Here is a 19,869-nt window from a genome sequence, read left to right as displayed (position 1 = left end):
ATGACCATGGTGATTCACTGAACAACAGTGGTAAATATGGTCATAAAATTGGGTTTGGTCAGGTGATGCCTTGCTTAACAATTGCATAGCTTAGTGACCAAAATTCCAGTCCCAACTGTGGTCATTAAGTGAGGACTACCTGTAATTGGAAAAAGTACTACCAGATTCCTTCAGATTTTTTGGGACCAGCTATGATGGTCAGGGGCACTGTTTTGTAGTGGTTCCACTCCCTTCTGAGTGGACAGCTCCAATTGGTATTGAGGGGCTGGAGAGGTGGAATCCTTGAGCACTTCAGTGGGGATGCCTCTTCCTCATTCTTTTCAACATTTACATAAAATCATTGGCAGAGATCATTTATCAGTTTGGGGTGAGGTATCATCAGGGGATAGGCATAACATGTGCAAAAACTTCCTCCCAACCACAGTTAATATCTCTCACACCCCAGAAAGCCAGATAGGAAAAAGGGTTTTGGCAAAAGTTAAGCAGCGATGGTGAAAGGAGAGAGTCCTGTACTCTAAACTGTAAGTTCCTTGTACAGTATTGTTAAAATTAGAATGAATATCCCTTTTCTTATCCACAACTGAGCAGAGAATTGATTTAGTCTCACAAATACTGTATGCTGTCATCATTGTTGCAGCAGGCTTATATTTCAGCAGACTGCTGGCTATTTAAACAAAACCAGCAGCAAATAAAACTAGAGTTTTACTTCTTCATTTTTGTTCGGTAAGTAGAGCAACCATGAAGGCCTTGGAAAAGATATTCAAATGCCCTGATTGCCTACCTACAAAGATTAGAATCATGCAGGCCATGGTATTGTCTGTGACACTCTATGGAAGCAAAAACTGGACTTCAAAGAAGCAGAATATGAAGAATATTGATGCTTTTGAACTTTGGTGTTGGAGAAGACTCCTGAGAATACTGCGGACAGCCAAGAAAACAAACTAATGGCTCATCAAACAAATCAACCCTGAATTCTCACTTGAGGCATACGTGACCAGGCTCTCATTATCCTACTTTGGACACATTATGTGAAGACCCAGTGCTCTAGAGAAGGCTCTAATGCTGGGAAAGGTGGAAGAAAAGAGAAGAAGAGGACAAGCAACAAGATGGATTGACTTAGTGACGGAGATGAGTGGAGCACTGGTAGATGTGAAAGACCAGGTTAGGGACAGATCATCATGGAAAATATCTATGTGGCCACTAAGAGTCAGCAATGACACATATCAATCAACTTCAACTTCAACTTGAATTTTAGTTTGGGTGCTGTTTGCATCTACACATGTCTGTGGCCACATAAACAGTTCAGTATCAGGGTTTAAGGATCGTCTACAGGCAGTTAGTATTGTTCCATTTCACCTACCCCAGCTGAAAACATTAACTGAGATTAAAGAAACCTAAATATATTTGGGAAGACCTAATTACTGACTTTTCATGGTCAGATTCATCATATACAAGCAGATCTTTGTTTGATTTAAATTCAAGTACAGTATGTTGAATACAAATATCTGTAATTTACACTTACAGTCTTCAGGCAAAACTTCTTTGAACTGCTCAAAGTAGGAATTCAACCGTACTAAGCTTTCCATGTTAATAATTTCCTGCAAGGACGTGTCGCCAAACCTTTAAAGATTTAAAGGGCCACATTAATAGACCTTCCAAACAAAGATGGGAGAACATCTACAAGGTTTCAAATTTTTCATTTCAGGACATTTATTAATATTTTAACACTTCCCTTAAGCACAGAACAGACAACGTAACTCATTTATACAAGTGTTTTAAAATAGGGTTTTAAAAAATTATTGTAATACTAATTTACTTATTTTATATTTAGTTTTTCTATATTGTTTTGACAGCTTTGCCCTAAAATCCAGTACCAAAAATACTTAAGTAGATTAATCAATTTCAAATGTTTAATCAAATGCCATAGACCCTGCAGGCTTATAAATAAAAACCTATTGGATGATTGATTTCTAGTAAAAAGAGCAAGTCCTCCATTTCATAGCTCATTTACTGTTTCTCTGATATAAGGAGACCCAAAACCAGACTTTCACATGATATTCTAAGAGCCGTCATAGCAGTACATTACGTAGGCACAATAGATTATCCTATCTTAGGTTTGCTACTTAAAAGCTCCTTAAAAGTGGCAAACACCAGATATTAGGCTCTTCAGGGTTTCTGATTCAAAGAGCAAAATGAATCTGGCACATTCATGGGAATAGTTTAAAGCAGCTGGGACTTTTCTGGGGTCGCATGGTTGCCCTTTACAGCTAATACACAATTTTGGCACAAGAACTTATTTGTTCTCCACAGATGTTACATGGGCATCCATGCATGCTCCAAATTACATTTTGCCTTTTGAATCTGGATCATTGCACAATCTGCTGGATAATGTTGTAAACAAGCCAGTAACTAATCTTAAATATAATATCAGCAGGCCATAAAGAATAGAAATCTAAGTAACCACGAAGGGAAGCATATAGCTATTGTTTCCACAAGGTTTTGATGTCACTCAACTTCTTCCTGAGCTATCATTTAAATAACCACTTGGAAATTCATTCAATATATTCCTAGGAGGAGGAAGCCAATTCATTTGCTGGGTATCTGGAGGATGAAATCGCTCAGATTCATTCCAAGTTGGATGCCAAGCGTGTAGCGGGATCTGGGGAGATGCCTAGGGAGCGGACTTGCCTGGTTATCTGGGAACAGTTTGATCCTGTTGGCCCGAGGAAGTGGACAGGGTTCTCGGATCGGTAAATGCCACCACTTGCCAGTTAGATCCATGTCCCTCCTGGCTGGTAAAAGCAGCTTGGGGGGTAACGTGTGGGTGGGTCCAGGTGATGGTGAATGCATCCTTGAGAGAGGGGGTGTTTCCGGCAGCCTTTAAAGAGGCGCTGGTACGCCCCTTCCTCAAGAAACCATCACTGGACCCTACCATTCTGGACAATTTTCGTCCAGTCTCCCACACTCCCTTTCTAGGGAAGGTGGTTGAGAAAGTGGTGGCATTGCAGCTCGAAAGGATTCTGGATGAAACGGATTACCTGGATCCCTTTCAGTCGGGTTTCAGGCCCAGATATGGGATGGAGACGGCATTGGTCTCACTTATGGATGATCTCTGGAGGGAGTGGGATGGGGGCAGTGCATCCATCCTGGCTCTTCTTGACCTCTCAGTGGCTTTCGATACCATCGACCATGGTATCCTTTTGGGTCGGCTCAGGGAGTTGGGGGTGGGTGGCATGGTTCTACACTGGTTTGCCTCCTTCCTCCAGGGCCAGTCCCAATCAGTGTTGATAGGGAGCGAGAGATCTGGCCCACAGCCACTCCTTTGTGGAGTGCCGCAGGGTTCGGTACTCCCTCTGCTCCTTTTTAACATCTACATGAAACCGCTGGGATAGATCAGCCATCGCCACAGGATGAAGTATCATCAGTACGCTGATGATACTCAACTATACATCTCCATCCCAGATGACGTAAGTGAGGCTGTGGCCACCCTCTCTCGGTGCCTGGAAGCTGTGGGGTTCTGGATGGGGAACAAAAGGCTTCAGCTGAACCGTGGCAAGATGGAGTGGCTGTGGGTCATGGGCTCCTGGGTATCAGGGGACTTACCATCTTTGGTTCTGGATGGGGTTGCACTGCCCCAGACAGACCTGATGCAGAACCTGGGAGTTCTCCTGGACTCACAGCTCCTGCTCGAAGAGCAGGTGGCAGCTGTGGCCAGGGGAGCCTTTGCACAACTTCGTGTTGTGCACCAGCTCTGTCCCTTCCTGGATCGGGAGTCCCTCTGAACAGTCACTCATGCCCTGGTCACCTCCCGCATAGGCTACTGTAATGTGCTTTACATGGGGCTACCCTTGAAGAGTATCCGGAAGCTGCAGCTGGTCCAGAATGTGGCCACGCGGGCAGTCTTGGGAGCCCCAAGGAGGGTACATATAACACCATTGCTGCATGAGCTGCATTGGGTACCAGTTTGTTTCCGGGTCCAATTCAAGGTGTTGGTTATCACTTTTAAAGCTCTACATGGCATGGGTCCAGGTTACCCGAGGAACCGCCTCACCCCCATCGTATCAACCCGTCCCACCAGGTCAGGCAGAGAGGGCATGTTATGGACCCTGTCCATGAGGGATTGCCGATTGACATGGTCCAGGAGGAGGGCCTTCTCTGCCGTGGCACCCTCCCTGTGGAACAGCTTACCCCCGGAGGTAAGACAGGCCCTCACTCTCCCAGCCTTCTGGAAGGGGTTGAAAACATGGCTATGCCACCTTGCTTGGGATGGGAAGGGAGATAGTCAGTCTTGGGGGTGACTGGTACTGTGATTGTGCCAAGTACAAAACTATTACCATCTTGAATTTTACATTTTATATTTGGTATTTTTATATTTTTATTGCTATTTATGTATATTTATATTGTATTGATTTCATATTGTATTGTTTTTACTGATTGTTATTTTATTATCTGTAAGCTGCCCAGAGTCGTTGGGTACGAGATGGGCGGCAGAGAAATCTGGTAAATAAATAAATAAATAAATTTGACTTCTGTTAAACATGAAAGATTGGAAAAGGGAATGTGTATGTATATGTACTTCTCTGCTAAAGTTTGCTGTTCATTGATTCCCACATTGAAGAGTACTGGTTGAACTCTCAGCAACATGCCACTCTGGATTTCACGGGGCAGGGCATCGAACAAGGTGCTTGGCAGTGGAATCCTCACATTAAATCCATCCCTAATTTAGACAAGAAAATTGAAGCTAATCAAGCAATAGCAGTATTTTCAGAAAGCACCCCCCCTTTTAAAATATTTGAAGCATACAAGTATTTTGCTATGTAGGAGGTTGCCAACAATAAATTAACATCAAAAACCCTAGTGCCTTCCTTTAAGCATCTACATGCTTGGCAGTTTTCAGAAGGCAATGGAAATACAGTATAACTGGAGAATCTAAAGATCTCGCTTGAATGTCGTATCAGCCCAAGAACCTTAGCTTAACAAACCATGTTGCGCAGAAGCAGCACTGGTATAAACAACCTAATAATTAGGACTTTGCTCATAATGAGTGGATATATTAACTAAAAAGGTATTATTGTTACATGTGCCCAAACAAGATCAATATCACACCAAGTTTAAATCCTTAACTTAAAGCTAGCTTCTAGTCCTCCTTTAATTACTATAACAAGAGCTTATTAACTCTTTCTGGCTTAATAAGCTATTAACACAAAACAGGAGTGAACAGGCTAGATCATGCTGGCTGGAGAATTCTGGAGGTTGAAGTCCAGACCTCTTAAAGTTGCTGAGGTTGAGAAATGCAGGACTAGATATATGTTAGTTCTAAGATTGTGTGTGAGAAGACTATATTTTCCCCCTCAGAATACTGACAAAGAAACCAAATTTGTTCTCTTCTTGCGTACAGTACCAATAAATATTGCATCTATTCCTTCTACAAATACTTACCTGAGATGTTCATTCATAATTTAAAAAGTGATGTGGCTTGCATTTTTATCTTATATAGTAAAACAGATAGTCAATTTAGTGTTTACTAAAATTATGTTCTAAAACCTTTCCTATTAGAGAATAAATGTGCCCAATCTTCCCCTTCCCAAACTTCTCTTCTCCATCCCCACTCCAATTTTTACCGATTTCCTGTAATGACTGGCAGCATATCAGCAGATGCACCGGAAGTGGCCTGAGTTACTTTAAATGTTACATTTCTCAAGTCCATTATTCCCACACTCATATCTTCTAGCATAGACAGTTCTTCTCCTAAATGAAAAAAAATGAAGATAATATTAATATGATTACAAAATATATATTTACGTTCAAAAAGCTGTTGCTAACTATTATAAAAATAGTCTTCTTCAAGTCAAGTGAAGTCTCAGTGACTTCACGGATATGTCCATATTGTTTTTGTGAAAATAGCAGATAATTTCTGGGATTTGTTTTTTCAGTTTCTTAGTTAACTTGTATCTCTGGAATTCCCTAGAGTCTCTATCCAAGTACTAACCAAGCTAGAACCTGCTCAGCTTTCAAACCTGGACAAGGATGGTCTCACACTTTAGTTGCACATACAACAATCCTACAGTGAAATGGGAACTGGCCATGCTTCTGGCCCCAACATCACATCCTCATACTAGCCACAATAAAGATGTCAGTGCACTGAATGAAGCTGCTAACATGGAGGAGTTCCTCTGCAGACTAACAGAATCAGGAGTAGCTATCAGAGAATAGGGCTAAAATAAGAACGTAACAGCAACAAGTTCTAAGTCATGGATCTTTTCCACAGGACTGTCTACATGGCTTACATGTAAACCACATGTTTAGGCACACTAATAAGGAGAAAAGTGTGACTTTAACATATTGCAATATTTCAAAATGTCCCAGCCATTCTGAAGCAAAATTCTAGAAGCTTAACTTGGTAATATAACATTATTCAAAGATTTCTGAACCTGTGACCAAACTGTAGGTTTAAATGAATCCCTAAGTGATCAAAAATGACAAAACTCTCCATGAAACAACCATGATGCTTTTCTACAAATCTGAATGTGTATTTACTATTTATCTGAAGCTGAAAAGAGATTGGTATTTTGGCAAGACAGCAGTCCAAAACATACCTCCAAAATCAACCATGAAGTACTCACAGGAAAAAAAGATAAAGGATTTGGAATGGGCTTTACGGTCCCCAGACTTGAATATTATTACTGAAAATCTGTAGGGAGATCTCCAAATGCAGCGCATACAAGGAGACCTAAGACTATTTCTGAACCAAGGGAGTTCTGCAAGGAAGAATGGGGAAATTTCCAAAAGCAGTAACAGAAGAACTCTTAGCCGGCTACAGAAAATAGGTGGAAGCTCTTATATCTTCCAGAGGAGGTGTTCCAAGTCCTGGCTGAAATATATCCAAATCTTTGCACCTGCCTTATTCATGGTTTTCTTATTTTGAGTCTGTAAACAAACATAAATAGAAAGTATACGTTCAAATGTAAAGAAAGCTGCTGTATAGCTTCATTTGGTGTAGTGGTTGTATCCACCTCCTGTTCACTTAGGAATTCACTGAAACATACAGTTGTGTGCAATAGTAATGTGATGTAAGAAGGACAGAAAATATAAAATAACTAATGAATATATGAAGATGCATCTGTATACCTTATATTCCTAGAATAAATCAAAGCTGCTTTATGTTTTTATATTAAGTATATAGAAATGTGGCTTATGCTAACTTAAATGATAATTCAAATTAAGTACAAATGTAAGTCCTGAATAAATTCATCATTTAAAATGTGTTCTCCATCTATCTACTATCCATCTGCATTTGAAATCTGAAAATCTGATGCTGGAAAGTCTTTTTTAACAAACGTACCTCAATGTGCTGATCAGAGTGGAACATTCTGATCTTGTGGAAACTTTTTAGGCAACAATGTCCAGTATCAAACCTATTGAACTCAATACAGTACAACCAAATAGGTTATGAAACAGAGAGGTGGAAGCTGATTCTTCATACTTTTGCTTCTTTCTCTTTAAGGTCAGGGGAAGAAGTAGTATGAAGAAACTAGGTGAAGGGCACAAAATATGCCCCTGACCAATTTTTTGGGAAACTTCCCTAAACCACAGCCTATCCCACTCAGCCGGGCACCTAACCCAAGAGGATATTTGGGAGAAATTCTGGAACTTCTGGGGAGAGGAATGAATGAGAAGTCACCTTCCACCAGCCTCCTTCCACATATAAGTATCCTATGAACCAAGGCTATTGTTATCCTCATCTACAGCCTGGAGAGCAAAAGGGGTTTATAACTGGGAAATTTAATTTTTGAAAGCAAAGGCAAATCAAGAGCTTTCTTTGCGATTTGTGTCAGCACCATAAACAGCTATTTTCCACCATAACTTACGAGTTTGGATTGACATTTCAACCTTAACTTCTCCATTTTGCCAAGGCTTTCCGCTAGAAAGGCTTGCCATTGTTTGAAATAACACAATCCAAATAAAATTAATCTCAACAAATCAAAACGTTTAGGTACACTCCAGCAGAATGTTTTCCATTTTAAAAAGCAGCCGGTGCTAGAATTTGCATGTTCTGCTGAACAACTGGAAATTGCTCTCCTGCTGCTTGAGGAACTCCTCAGTATACACAAAGGTCATTACAGAGTTTCTGAATTTGGACCATGTTCATAAGCATCCCATGCATCTTTGATGTTTAGTTACACTGTATTTTGTTGACTGATTTAAAACTTAACTGTGCTTTATGGTTTGATGCTAAACCTATCTATAGTCTTTTCATTTTGAATAGCAAAATCTATGTCATCTACATATACTTCATTAAGTGTAATGCGTCATGGAATTCGTAACTCGTCAGAATTAAGAATACTGCGTGCTTTCCCCATGCGATGTTCTTTACCGTAAGTACTTAAAAGGCTTTCAAACTGTGCCAGCAGACCAATGGTATACAGCTGCCTCAGGAATCCATTATCATGCAGGCAATTCCTCAGCTTGATAATGAAACCACAGATCAGGGCTGTAAGCTGCATAAAAGAATACAAAAACAAAACAGTTGAAGATACTTGCCAAGGTTTCTAAGGCTTACTCAGCCAGTACTAATACGGCAGATTGCTTCTAAATAGATAAGTCATAAAGATCATTAGATGTCCACTGCAATCTGAAGATAGAATTGTAATCGTTTTTTCAGTTTTACTGCACTTTTTGTATGCCCATCCATCAATGCGTCTCATTACTGCTGTGGGAGATTCAAAAGGGGGAGATTCAATTCACCTTCGCAACCATTTGAAACTCAGCACACGTGCGTATCCAAACTTTGCAGTCAGCATCATTTTATTAAGTTATGTTTCAATGGACCTGTTAATGACTGTTAAAAGCTTGTCCACCTAATAATTAATATTACTGAAATATGTGAATGAATCCTCTCAGCACAGGGTCAACGTTACCAAAACGGTTAATGGATATCAGGAAGTAGCAGGGTATTCTACATGCAGGATGTCACCGTTCAGCACTGAAATCCTGAGTTAACAGCTTCCTGAAAGGACGACCCAGGATAGGGCCTTGGAGGGAGACATCAAAATCCTAGCACTCCTTCTCGTATACAGTCCCTAAACGCCAATGCCGCTACTTCAAATTCTGCGTGGAAGCAGATCAGAACCCGTGCCTTCATTGTAAGATTTGCTAGCGAGGTTCTATACATTTGGTGCCAGTTAATACTGGCTGTAATCATCCTGCACCGAACCTTCCAAATAGTTTTTAAAGGCAGATCAACATGCAATAAAATTTGAAAAATAAATAAAATATCCCTACAGTGACCATATTTTCTTGGAAAAAATAAAGGACAAAACCTGAAAGAGGTTCATAAGGATAAAAAAATTTAATTGTTTATGTTTATAACTTTGCTTTACAAAGGAGAACTCAGGAGCAAAACCAAGAAAAACTTCACAAAAATGCATATTCTAATCAAAATATCTAGAATCAAACAGTCTATGTCCATTTATTTTAAAAAGACAATTCAATTGCCCTATTTTTCAAATGTATGTGGAACACTATGCACTAAGCGGTACCATTTGTACGGTAAAAGTTAAATGGCCAAAATAAAGGACAACAGTCAGTTTTTCAAAAATAAATAAATCGAAAGAACAGCTTTCTGAAACAAAGGAGTGTCCTTTATGATAAAGGACGTATGGGCACTGTGAGTGTCCCAAAAGTTTATCGCTGCAGAAGAGAAATCTGGGACTGTGTTCTCTGGTCCCAAAACTGCTAAAGTGCCCAAGGTAGGGCTATCCCCTTATGCGTAATCACTCTTTTCAAGGTTAATCCTCCAAGCACAAATCCCAAAGTTCAACACATACATTCCATGTTCTTGCTTACAGTTTGGCAAAACACCACATCCCTCCGGTACTGAAGGCTTAAGCAAAGAGCTATGGTAGGGGCACTGTCCTGCATTAAAAGAAAGACCATTGCTTTCTTTGCCTTGTCACTCATCATGGCCACACAGTCTGTGAGCGTCGTTAGCAGGGGGTAAAGAGCCTCGCTCCATTCACCTACAGGTCAGAAAAGAGAAGAGAGGGCAGTGACAGGAAAGGCACTTCCGTACGCTCAGGTATTTAACACAGTCAGCTTTTAAGAACGATTCTAAAACCACTTGAAGGCCTGTTAGAAAGGGAAGACTGCACAGGCCTCGGCCACAGTTACAAGAGCGAACATGGACAATCAGCTGAGCTGAAGGCTGTGTTCATACACTGGACCACACTATTATGTAGTTCATATAGTTTGGGCTTAGCATGATCATAAATTCAGATACTATAAACCATGAATTACTTTGTGTGAACAAAACAGGGTTAATCATGGCTAAAATAAACCATGGCCAGTATCAACAATTATACATACACTGATGTTAACCATGGCAAGCATTCACCAAGGCTAGCTCAGCACCTTTTGAAACCAAGCTTCAAAGTCAATTTGTAACCTGTTAAAAGCTAACCCTGATTAGCATTAAACAAGGCTAACACTGCTGCAGAAGGGAAGGATGGAGACAGCTGCAAGCCTTCCCCTACACTTCAACTATTGCTAAAAGTACTACCCCTCCATTGGGCTCAAGTAGAAAAATAAGTCAGTCATAATAAATACTATGATATAGTATCTAATATTAAATGCTAATTTAGCAGTATGAGGCTTATAAATAGGGGGGAAAAAGAGAGATTTATTTATGAATAACAAAATTAAGGAAGCAGGTCCACAAAGATACACAGAAACCTCTCCTGTGGCACCTGTATGGAGAGGCAGTTATCTGTAGTCTCCAAATATACGATCAACATATATAATACCCAGAATCCCACAACAACCTCATTAACCAAGAGGGAATGCTAGGCTTAATGACACAGTGGAAGCTATTTGTTCATTACATTTACCTCCTGCCTTTCATTCAGAAGCTGAAGGTGGTGTACCCACCCCAGCACAACTCCTCCTGTTTTTCTGCACAACAATCCTGTAAAGAAGGTTGTGCTGAGAAAGAGGGACCGGCCCAAAGTCACCCAGTGAGCTTCTGTGCTTGACAATGGACCAGAATCTGGCTCTCCCCATGCCTGGTTAAACACTTTAACCACCACACCCTCCCTCCCATCCCCCCCTCTTCCCATCTAATATATTTATAAATGGCTTGTTCAAGGCTCCCTTTCACACAATGACTATATGTCAAAAGGCTATAAATAAGCCATTTTCTTTCTTGTCCTCTAAGGACTACTTAAACCCCCCAAAGACTTTTGTCAAAGTAATAGAAAACTTGCAAACAGCAAAGACTTCAGCATTAAATTAAGAGAACCTTTTTTTTTCCTTGGCACATGATGAATGGAGTGGGAACAATATACATACCTGGGTTGGACTCTTCAGGAGTGGGACTGCAATCTGCATAAAAATGGAGGTGTAACATGCATGATTAAGGGGCAGCAACACATTTTAAAGATAAGCAACTGAAATGCTTAGCACAGGCAGTCTCAAACATTGGGAGGGGGGCTCAGTTTAGATGGGGGTGGGCAATCTATGACTGTAGGGATGCACATGCCCTGAGCCTTTTTTCAAAAGCTTTCTGTGAGAAATCCATTTTGGCCCTAGGTAAGAACAATCTATCCCATCCTGCTCAGTGGTGAAAGGCAAAGGAGGAAAAGGAGAGAAAAAATTAGCACAGAGAGGAAAAATGGGTTGCCAGAAAAACAGCAAACAGGCAACTCAACTCATGTTGCTTCTGGTCCTGTCCACTATTTGAGTAAGCCAGTCCACACATTTTATTTTCTGTTCTTTAGTGTTTTTAATAAGATTTAATCTCACTCCACCAAGTTCATTGATGGATTAGAAGTATGCATCAGCATCACAACCTATGCGGCAATCTAAAAAACTGGCAGGGAAGATGGTGAAAGGGGAAAACTCTTTGCTGCAGACAAACTGGAATCTCTGCTTCAAGTGCACTCATGAAAAACAGTCATTCCATTTTCTCCCCTTAGCTTTTATAATTTCTAACTTCTTTATAAAGTTGGCATGGGGTCAAATCACAAGGCAACTAGATTATTCCAACACAGGCAACTATAATTAAGTACAAAGGTTTGAGTGATTTGTACGGTAACATTTTGAGTTTGTAGTTTTCTGAAAACTTTGTCTGAAAATACATTTGTTTGGTGCGATTAATATGACCCAAACTCCGTCAGAAATAACAGAAGGACTTAAGTCCAGCAGAATTTACGTGTCTATAATACACTTCCTGTCTCCACCTCCCTACACTTGAACTATAATTCCATTAGGCACATAGGTCAAAAAATTAGTTTACAGCAAGAAAACAAAAACCATTTAAAGCTAATGTTTAAGTGATAATAATCCACCAGAATCAATCCACTGCAGGCCTTTTCACAGAAGGTTATGGACCATAATCTACCACGCCGGTCCAGTGCAGGTTGGTTAACAAATGTTTTTTGACTGCCTGGTCCAGGGCTGAGTGACTGGTCCAGCCAGTCTGTACCTAAGGGAGGACTAGGACCTAGGTCTTCCTACTGCTAGTCTAGCACCTTAACCACTACAGTGGTCATGGCATAGACAGACAGACAGACAGATATCTACACACCTACATATTAGATGACAAGTTCCTTAGGGTTGTTCTATGGGTGGAGGTGGGGATAAATGTAAGTAACCCATGCTGGAATTTCATATGATGGTAAAATATTACAGGCCAGCATCTTATCATCATCTTCTCTCCTAAGGGAAGTTTTCTTTAATGAAGTGATTGCATAAAAGTTTGGCTGCCACTTGCTAGAGCAAGAAAACATGCAACATGTGACATCATATTATACATTTAGCATTAGAAAATACTGCCAGAGGGAGAGGAACAAAGCTGTGTGGACTTGTGGTGCTGCTTTTTCAGCACAAGCCCCGTATCTAGTTCCAGCCACTGAATTTAATTTTATAGCATACCTTGAGCTAGAATAGAAGTGGTGTAGATAAGACATTAAAAACTTGGAAAATGTTTATTGTTCCAATGATGCTTTTATGATTCTGCAGCCACGCTGATTTTCACAATTTCATGTTATGAACATTGTTTAAAAAAAATTCTATTTGCTGCTCTTTGCATTGTATCCCTATGCCATTTCACATTTAATAAGATTCATATGGGCTTTCAAACATGGTTATGCATTCTTCCCTAATCTTTTCACTGGTGTGCTTTTAAAATAAATACTGCCTACCATGACTTCAGCTGTGCAAATAATCAAGTTAAAAATATCCTGTTTCAGCATGTGATGTTAGTCTAATATTTTAATATGCTTTTGATTATAAATTAAAATACTTACTGAAAAAAACCCTTTCACTTTTATGTATATTAACATGATCGTGACACTGTGTCAATCCATTATTTCAATGGTTCTCAGACACTGCAGTATCAGGAAACATTTGATTCACAAACATTACTCTATACTCCATGACCCAATACTACATAAATGATACTGCTCCAGTTAGGTGGGGCCCTTTTCTTAATCAGCCATCTGATGTGAGAGATTCTCCTTAGAGATTGCCTTGATTAACTTGATGTCATCAACAGATTTTGCCTACAAACTTGCACAGTTTCACAATAAAATTAGAACTTGCATTCAGTTTTCAATCTGCCAATAATGTAATAACTATTTTTACATTAAATACACTATTCCATAGTTAACACATTATTCATTCTTGTACTTTGCTAGTGCTTGATAACATCCAAAAACTTAAAGCAGTAATTAGAATGCTGAATAAATCGTACATAACCTGTTCTATCTTAGCAAATTAAAAGAGACGCTTCTGTTATTTCAAATAATAGTGGCATTTTACTATTAGTAGTAAATTATTGACTATGAAGTTATTGTGAAATCACAAACACAAAAAACTGTTGTAAGGAAGTGCAATGAAGAGACAATATGAGAAAGACCACAGCGTTGCAAGAATTATTTTGAAATGTCAAGCAAGCACATGGAATACTCTGCATTCTGAAACATATATATTTTATATAAATGTTATATATATATTATATTATTCATATTCCAGTATGAACATATCCTGCACTCCATACAGAACATGACTTGTGGTAGGAAGGTTAACTTCGCAGATGACCACAACATACCGGTGTTTTTATAAGAAATGTATAAACACTACATACAAGTATAGATGTGTCTTTAAATATGTCTAAAATGTGGTTTAATCAAGTTTCCCAGATGGAGTTGTATGCAAAAGTTTAAACACCTCTGACCAAACTGTATGTTTCAGAGAATCTCTAAGCTGATACAGCCTCTACCCAGTATGAAGTTAGACATGGCATCTTTCTGCAAATCTGAGTATATATTTACTGTTCATGTACATTTGTTTCATTTCTTTTGAAATTTTTCCTGTTCTTCCTTGCAGAACTCTTCTAGCTCAGCAATATTCTTAAGTCTCCTCACATGCACTGCATTTGGAGATCTCCCCACCGATTTTCAATAACATTCTAGTCTGGGGACTGTTCCAGATCAATGTCTTGAAACTCTGAGTAGGGATTCCTAAACTTTTGAATACAGCTATGTATGTTCAAAAACCATATATTTGCATAATAACTATATCTGTGACCACTATAAATAATAATGTAATGTGTTTTATTTTCAATACTTGGCATTCTCAACAGAAATATCTGAACAATTAACTTTTGCCTTTTCTTCTTATGTTACAGATTCTATGAGGTAAATAAATTAAATTCAGTCACATTCCCTTGAAAGTAAGAATTGGACTGTAACTTACCCGATTACCTCAGCGTTAACTACTCATATCAGAGCACACAATTTAACTCTACTAATAGAGAGTTAAATATTTAATAGCAAAGTTTATCTGTTTCAGTTCACACTTCCTCACAGAGAAGAAGTGTGCAGATTTCAAAGTTTTTTCCTCCAACAATGATGGATACAGTTAATGCATAAGTATACAGGCAAGAACAGTATCTGAGATGTTTTTTTAGGAAAATTAATTGTATCTGGCTGTCATTTTAAATACTGCATTAATTGTACTATTTTCTGCTTCTTTACAGTTACAGTATATTTCTGAAATCTCTGGGCTAACTGCATAGGTGTTTTTTGTGTCAGAACATCCTTATTAGACAAAGAATTTTCATGACCATACTATGCTATGTTCTTAAAGGGATGTTAACTTTTACTGAATTCACTTGTTTCAAATACTGCAACTTACTTTGGAGACAGTCCATGATAAACAATTTATCACAGAGCCACATATCACAATATCATTTCCCTAGCTGCTTTACAAACAGGTGAATCAATATATCAATAAAGGCCTAAAAGAGTCTTTCCCAAAATGGTGCCCTCCAGATATGTTGAACTTCAAGTCCCATAATACCCAGCCAATAGATCCAAGAGCCAAGTTTGATGGGGTCTGCAGAAGTTTGTCTGCACATCTCGAGGTAAGCTCACTTAAAGCATCAAATTTATTAACTAAAGAAACGCTTAGATGACACCTTTCCACACTCTAGAGCAGCGTTTCTCAACTCTGGGAACTTTAAAGTGTGTGGACTTCAACTCCCAGATTTTCCCAGCCAGCATGGCTGGCTGGAGAATTCTGGGAGTTGAAGTTCACACATCTTAAAGTTCCCAAGGTTGAGAGACACTGTTCTAGAATGAGTCTTGAGGGAGACTAGATTCACCACGCTCACACAGAAACCCAGCTGTATGGCTTGCAAATATGCTCCTCTCCCAACTGGGAGAAGAACTACATTCATATCCTGTGCATCTCCAAAAAGTGCTAGTTTGAAATACCTGTAGTGGTTGCAAATTGCTTTCCAAGCTCAATTTAAGATGGTAGTTTTGACCTACAACATGTCTTAAATTGCTATAATTGGAGAGGATTACCTCTCCCATTATGAACTTGTTTGGACTGTAAGATCTGTGGAATCACTTCAACCAAACCTTTAAATGTTTTCATGTTACTGTGATTTTTATGATGGATGGGCAAAACATTCTGTGGACGAACCATCCCATGCACAAAACAAGCAGTTATTTCATCCTAGCATAGACTCAGACCATGCATATTTGAGCTATACATGCACCTAAAACACATGTGTTCCAAGCAGAAGTGTTCTGGGCTGGGAGAGTGAGAGAAAGGGAAAGCCATTGGTGGTAGCAGCAGTTAAAAGGAGGTAGAGGAAAGGAAGACACAGAAAGATGGTGGGAAAAGAGTGGACAAGTGGACTGTGCAAAATGGTGGGGAGGGGTCACACTGACACTCAGCTAAAGGGTGGTAAGGAAAAGAAAGAGATGGGAAGATGGGGAAGGGCAGGTAGGTGGTTGGGTCTGCACAGCATGGTGATGATGGTGCTGTGTAGATAAGGGGAGGCAAGTGAAAAGAAGGTGCAAGAAAATCGGGGGGAAGCACAGCCTGTTGAAGATGTCTAAATCATGGTGGGGTTACTGGTGGCACCCAGCTAAGGGGAGGTAAGGGAAGGAAGGAGTGATAAGATCAATGTAGGGACAGGTGCATAGGCCACACGGAAAAGGTGGGGGAGGAAAGTGGAACAAGGCGCATCAGCCTTGCTCTACTCGCACCATAAGACTCATCCGGAGTTCTCTCAGCCAAAACCCTGAACAACCAAGATGTTCCAGGTTTTTGATTTGCCAGACTGCAAAGTCCTGCCCCAGAATCGTCTGGCTGAATTTCCAAGCCACAATGTGTTTGTTCTCTGCATTATTATTCATTTCATGCACACTTTATATCTCTGTGTATATTTTAATTACTTTAATTTACTTAATTTATTATGTATTTTACTACTTTTATATTGCTTTGGTCATCTTGCTGAAAAGGCACAGCAATACATACATACATACATACATACATACATACATACATACATACATACATACTTGTACAGCTTGAATACTTCTGGTCTCCTGAAACATACTGCAGTACTAAAGATCATCTGATACAGACTTCAACTTAATCAAGTACTTAGTGGGTGGCTTGAAACAAGCCACATTCCAGCCTCAGTGTCTTACTTCCATCTGCAATAGAGGCAATAAAATACCAGCCTACCTTTCAGATTCTTTGCCCATAGAAAACATGCCATATAATATTACAGTTATACAAAAGTATCCTAAAATACCAATCAATTTAAGATAATTAGTTGGTTTCTTAATTAGCAGATGGCACACTTCTGAAAAAATCCTTGGGCAAACCTACTGACTTTCTATTTTCAGGTTTATGCAGAGCCCTCAGGCATTTTTTAAAATACTGATATCAAAGTCTGGAGCTCTTTATTTTTTAATATCAAGAATATAAAGAAAATTAAGTAAGGCATGGAATAGAACTTGGTAGGTAAAAAGATAAATGTCTGCAGGCCCAGTGGTGCCTATCAGCACCATGTTATCTATTTCTGATGTAAAATAAAATAATCTAACTTCTACTATAGCTTTTGGGGGAGGGGGGGTAGAAGCACTCCTTATTTAACCCATTAATCTTTTTAGAAAATACTCCGAAAATTCAAAATGGACATACAGTGAAAGGACCGTGGTTCTCACATTTCTGGGACCTGACATACTGTTAAATGAAGGTCTCTAGTATACTAAGAAATGTTTACAGTACATGGATCATGAAGAAAGAAGAGCTAAGAAATGCAACAAAGCAGAACAAAATGGCAACAGGAAAAAGCCATGAGTGTCATACGCACTTGTGATTCTGGGAAAATGGCATGCGGAGGATGAAATGGATGAAGATGATGGTGGGGATGAAGATGAGATGATCTCATTTAAGGTCTCTGGCTTTATCCAGTATGCACGGGTATCCTGTTTACCTTTCTTGCTAGAGCAGCTGACTTCACACAGGAAAACATCTTCACAGTTATCGCTTTGTAATCGCTCTTTCTGGAGAAGCTTGTCTACTCTCTGGATAATGCATTCAAGACTTTTGTCAACATTCACCCAGACTTTTTCCTGGAAAGGAACAAAAGAAAGGGATTGATTACATACCTGTATGCCAAATATAATGAAAAGCCTACTAAAGAAAGATGTTGAAATAATAGTTTCAAAAAGCTATTTTCATTGCTGTCGGTAATTTATCAAAAGCACATACATAACCTGAAAGGAAATAAAGGAACATATTAAAAATTTCCATCTGTGTCTTAATTGGGCAACAGGGTAAAATAACAACAGAGTTGTTGTTTCCTGATTGACAAACATGCAAAGACTGATCCAAACCCTATCAGCTCGTATACTACTTTGCATTAAATAATTGGGAAATCATCACAGCTCCAAAACATTTAGTTTCTCCATTTTTACAGGCAACTCAAAAAATAGTAACAGAAGCAGAGAGAGAGAGAAATGAACACCCACTGGCTGAGTTCACAGACTGTTTTAAGCCGCCATGTAGTTTGTTTATTTCAAGGGATGATGACCTCAGCTGCTGTGGTTCCTAAGTTCACTAAATACGATATGAACCCAGCTATTGTGACTTGTTCCACAAACTATACTTAAATCAGATGATGACTTAGTGTGATGTAACTACTCTCTAAATAATTTGGTTATACTAATGACAATGTAGAGTTCTTAGCAATACCATAGAATGTTTCAAAGCTTAGTTATCTTTTGATTAAAAAACCCAATAAGGGAATAAGACATAGGGTTACATAGCAGGTTCAAAGGATTAGACTGAAAAAGGCAATGCTACAGTGTACCAGTTTTTCTCTAATTTAACCTAAAAGACAACAAAAAGCAGTTTCCCTTTCCCAAGCATCCAGCTGATTTACGACCCTCTAATTGTTTTACATTCCACAATGGACAACTCTCCAGGAGACAAGTCCCCCCCCCCAGCCTTTTGCTCAAAGCCATTCCAAGTTTGGATACCTTACCATATGTCTGTACCTGTCCATGTTTCTAAATACTTAAAGTACTCCTATTCAGAGTTAAGAAAAGGTCTTCCAGAACTTATTGGCAATTTTCTCTCTCTCTTAGCCAGATGAAATGGCAGGTGGCCTGGAGCCAGCTGGTGACCCTCTAATAGGTACACTTTTGATCTTCCTCTCTCCCACCTATTTTCTGGCACCCCACTAAGCCATTTGCGTTAGTACATTGTCCTTTGGTGCTTTTCCTCTTCAGTGATTCTTTTCCAGGTCTTCCCTTCAAACACTTCATAAGTTGTAACTACTTATGAACTAATAAGCCTTTAATAGCACAAACACTATTCTAGGATCACTAGCCAGCCCTTCTCGGGATTAAAACCCATAGTTTATTTTCAACAGCTACTGGAGCTGTCTAAATCCATGTTAGCCGCTTTAGCTGCCAGCCTATCACTTCCATTTCCAAGCTTTTCCTTCCCATCAATCTCCTGGGCATTTAAGAATATGCCAACTCCATTTCCACTACCCCTCCTTTTCCTGAGTGCCATGTTCTATGAGAATCGACAATCTTCTGTTCCCAACTCCTTAGCATCAAAGCTTATCATCGAATTAACGTGAGAAGTGGGAGTATTGCAGTATATATGAAGAGCCAGCAAGATGCTGTGGTGGAGGGTGGGGTTATTACAGAAGAATCTTTACAGGCTGTTGAATTGTTTATTGCAAGAATATTCATAAATATTAGGAAATCAGGAAAACAACTGTTGGCCAACTTAATGTTCTCAACCTCCTCACCCAGTTTTCTGTAGAAAATGTTTCCAGAGATGATAAATCACTGTTTCCCATGAGCCTCAATGGATGGCTCAAAGGGCCTTCTAGAGATTCTGCTGGAATGGATAAACTGGGGGATCCAGATCACCAAAGCACCCTCCCACAGGGATTGCAAAAACTGGGTGCATGAATTTCTACCATTTTTGTAGTGGGAACGTGACAATTGGAACAGAAGCTCTAAAATAGGCTTAATATCA

At 39.4% G+C, this 19,869-nt stretch overlaps 1 protein-coding gene across 6 annotated transcripts in view; it reads right to left on the bottom strand.

The window, feature by feature from the left end:
* Positions 1 to 19,869, bottom strand: part of INPP4A (inositol polyphosphate-4-phosphatase type I A) — a 122,889-nt gene that overhangs the window by 9,231 nt on the left and 93,789 nt on the right. For 3 of the 6 annotated variants that reach the window (XM_063304992.1, XM_063304994.1, XM_063304995.1), the window contains 7 exons: positions 17,804 to 17,942; positions 11,347 to 11,379; positions 9,847 to 10,019; positions 8,375 to 8,498; positions 5,622 to 5,748; positions 4,577 to 4,717; positions 1,523 to 1,620 (listed from right to left, as the gene is read on the bottom strand). In XM_063304992.1, coding sequence (XP_063161062.1) covers positions 1,523 to 1,620; positions 4,577 to 4,717; positions 5,622 to 5,748; positions 8,375 to 8,498; positions 9,847 to 10,019; positions 11,347 to 11,379; positions 17,804 to 17,942 — 835 coding nt within the window. Of the gene's footprint in view, positions 1 to 1,522; positions 1,621 to 4,576; positions 4,718 to 5,621; positions 5,749 to 8,374; positions 8,499 to 9,846; positions 10,020 to 11,346; positions 11,380 to 17,680; positions 17,943 to 19,869 lie in introns of all 6 variants that reach the window. The other 3 variants (XM_063304990.1, XM_063304991.1, XM_063304996.1) reach the window with 2 other exon arrangements.

Source organism: Candoia aspera, chromosome 5, assembly GCF_035149785.1.
Source record: "Candoia aspera isolate rCanAsp1 chromosome 5, rCanAsp1.hap2, whole genome shotgun sequence".
NCBI lineage: Eukaryota > Metazoa > Chordata > Lepidosauria > Squamata > Boidae > Candoia > Candoia aspera.
Note: the sequence above shows the minus strand (reverse complement) of the source record. Positions and strands in the feature narration are given on the sequence as shown.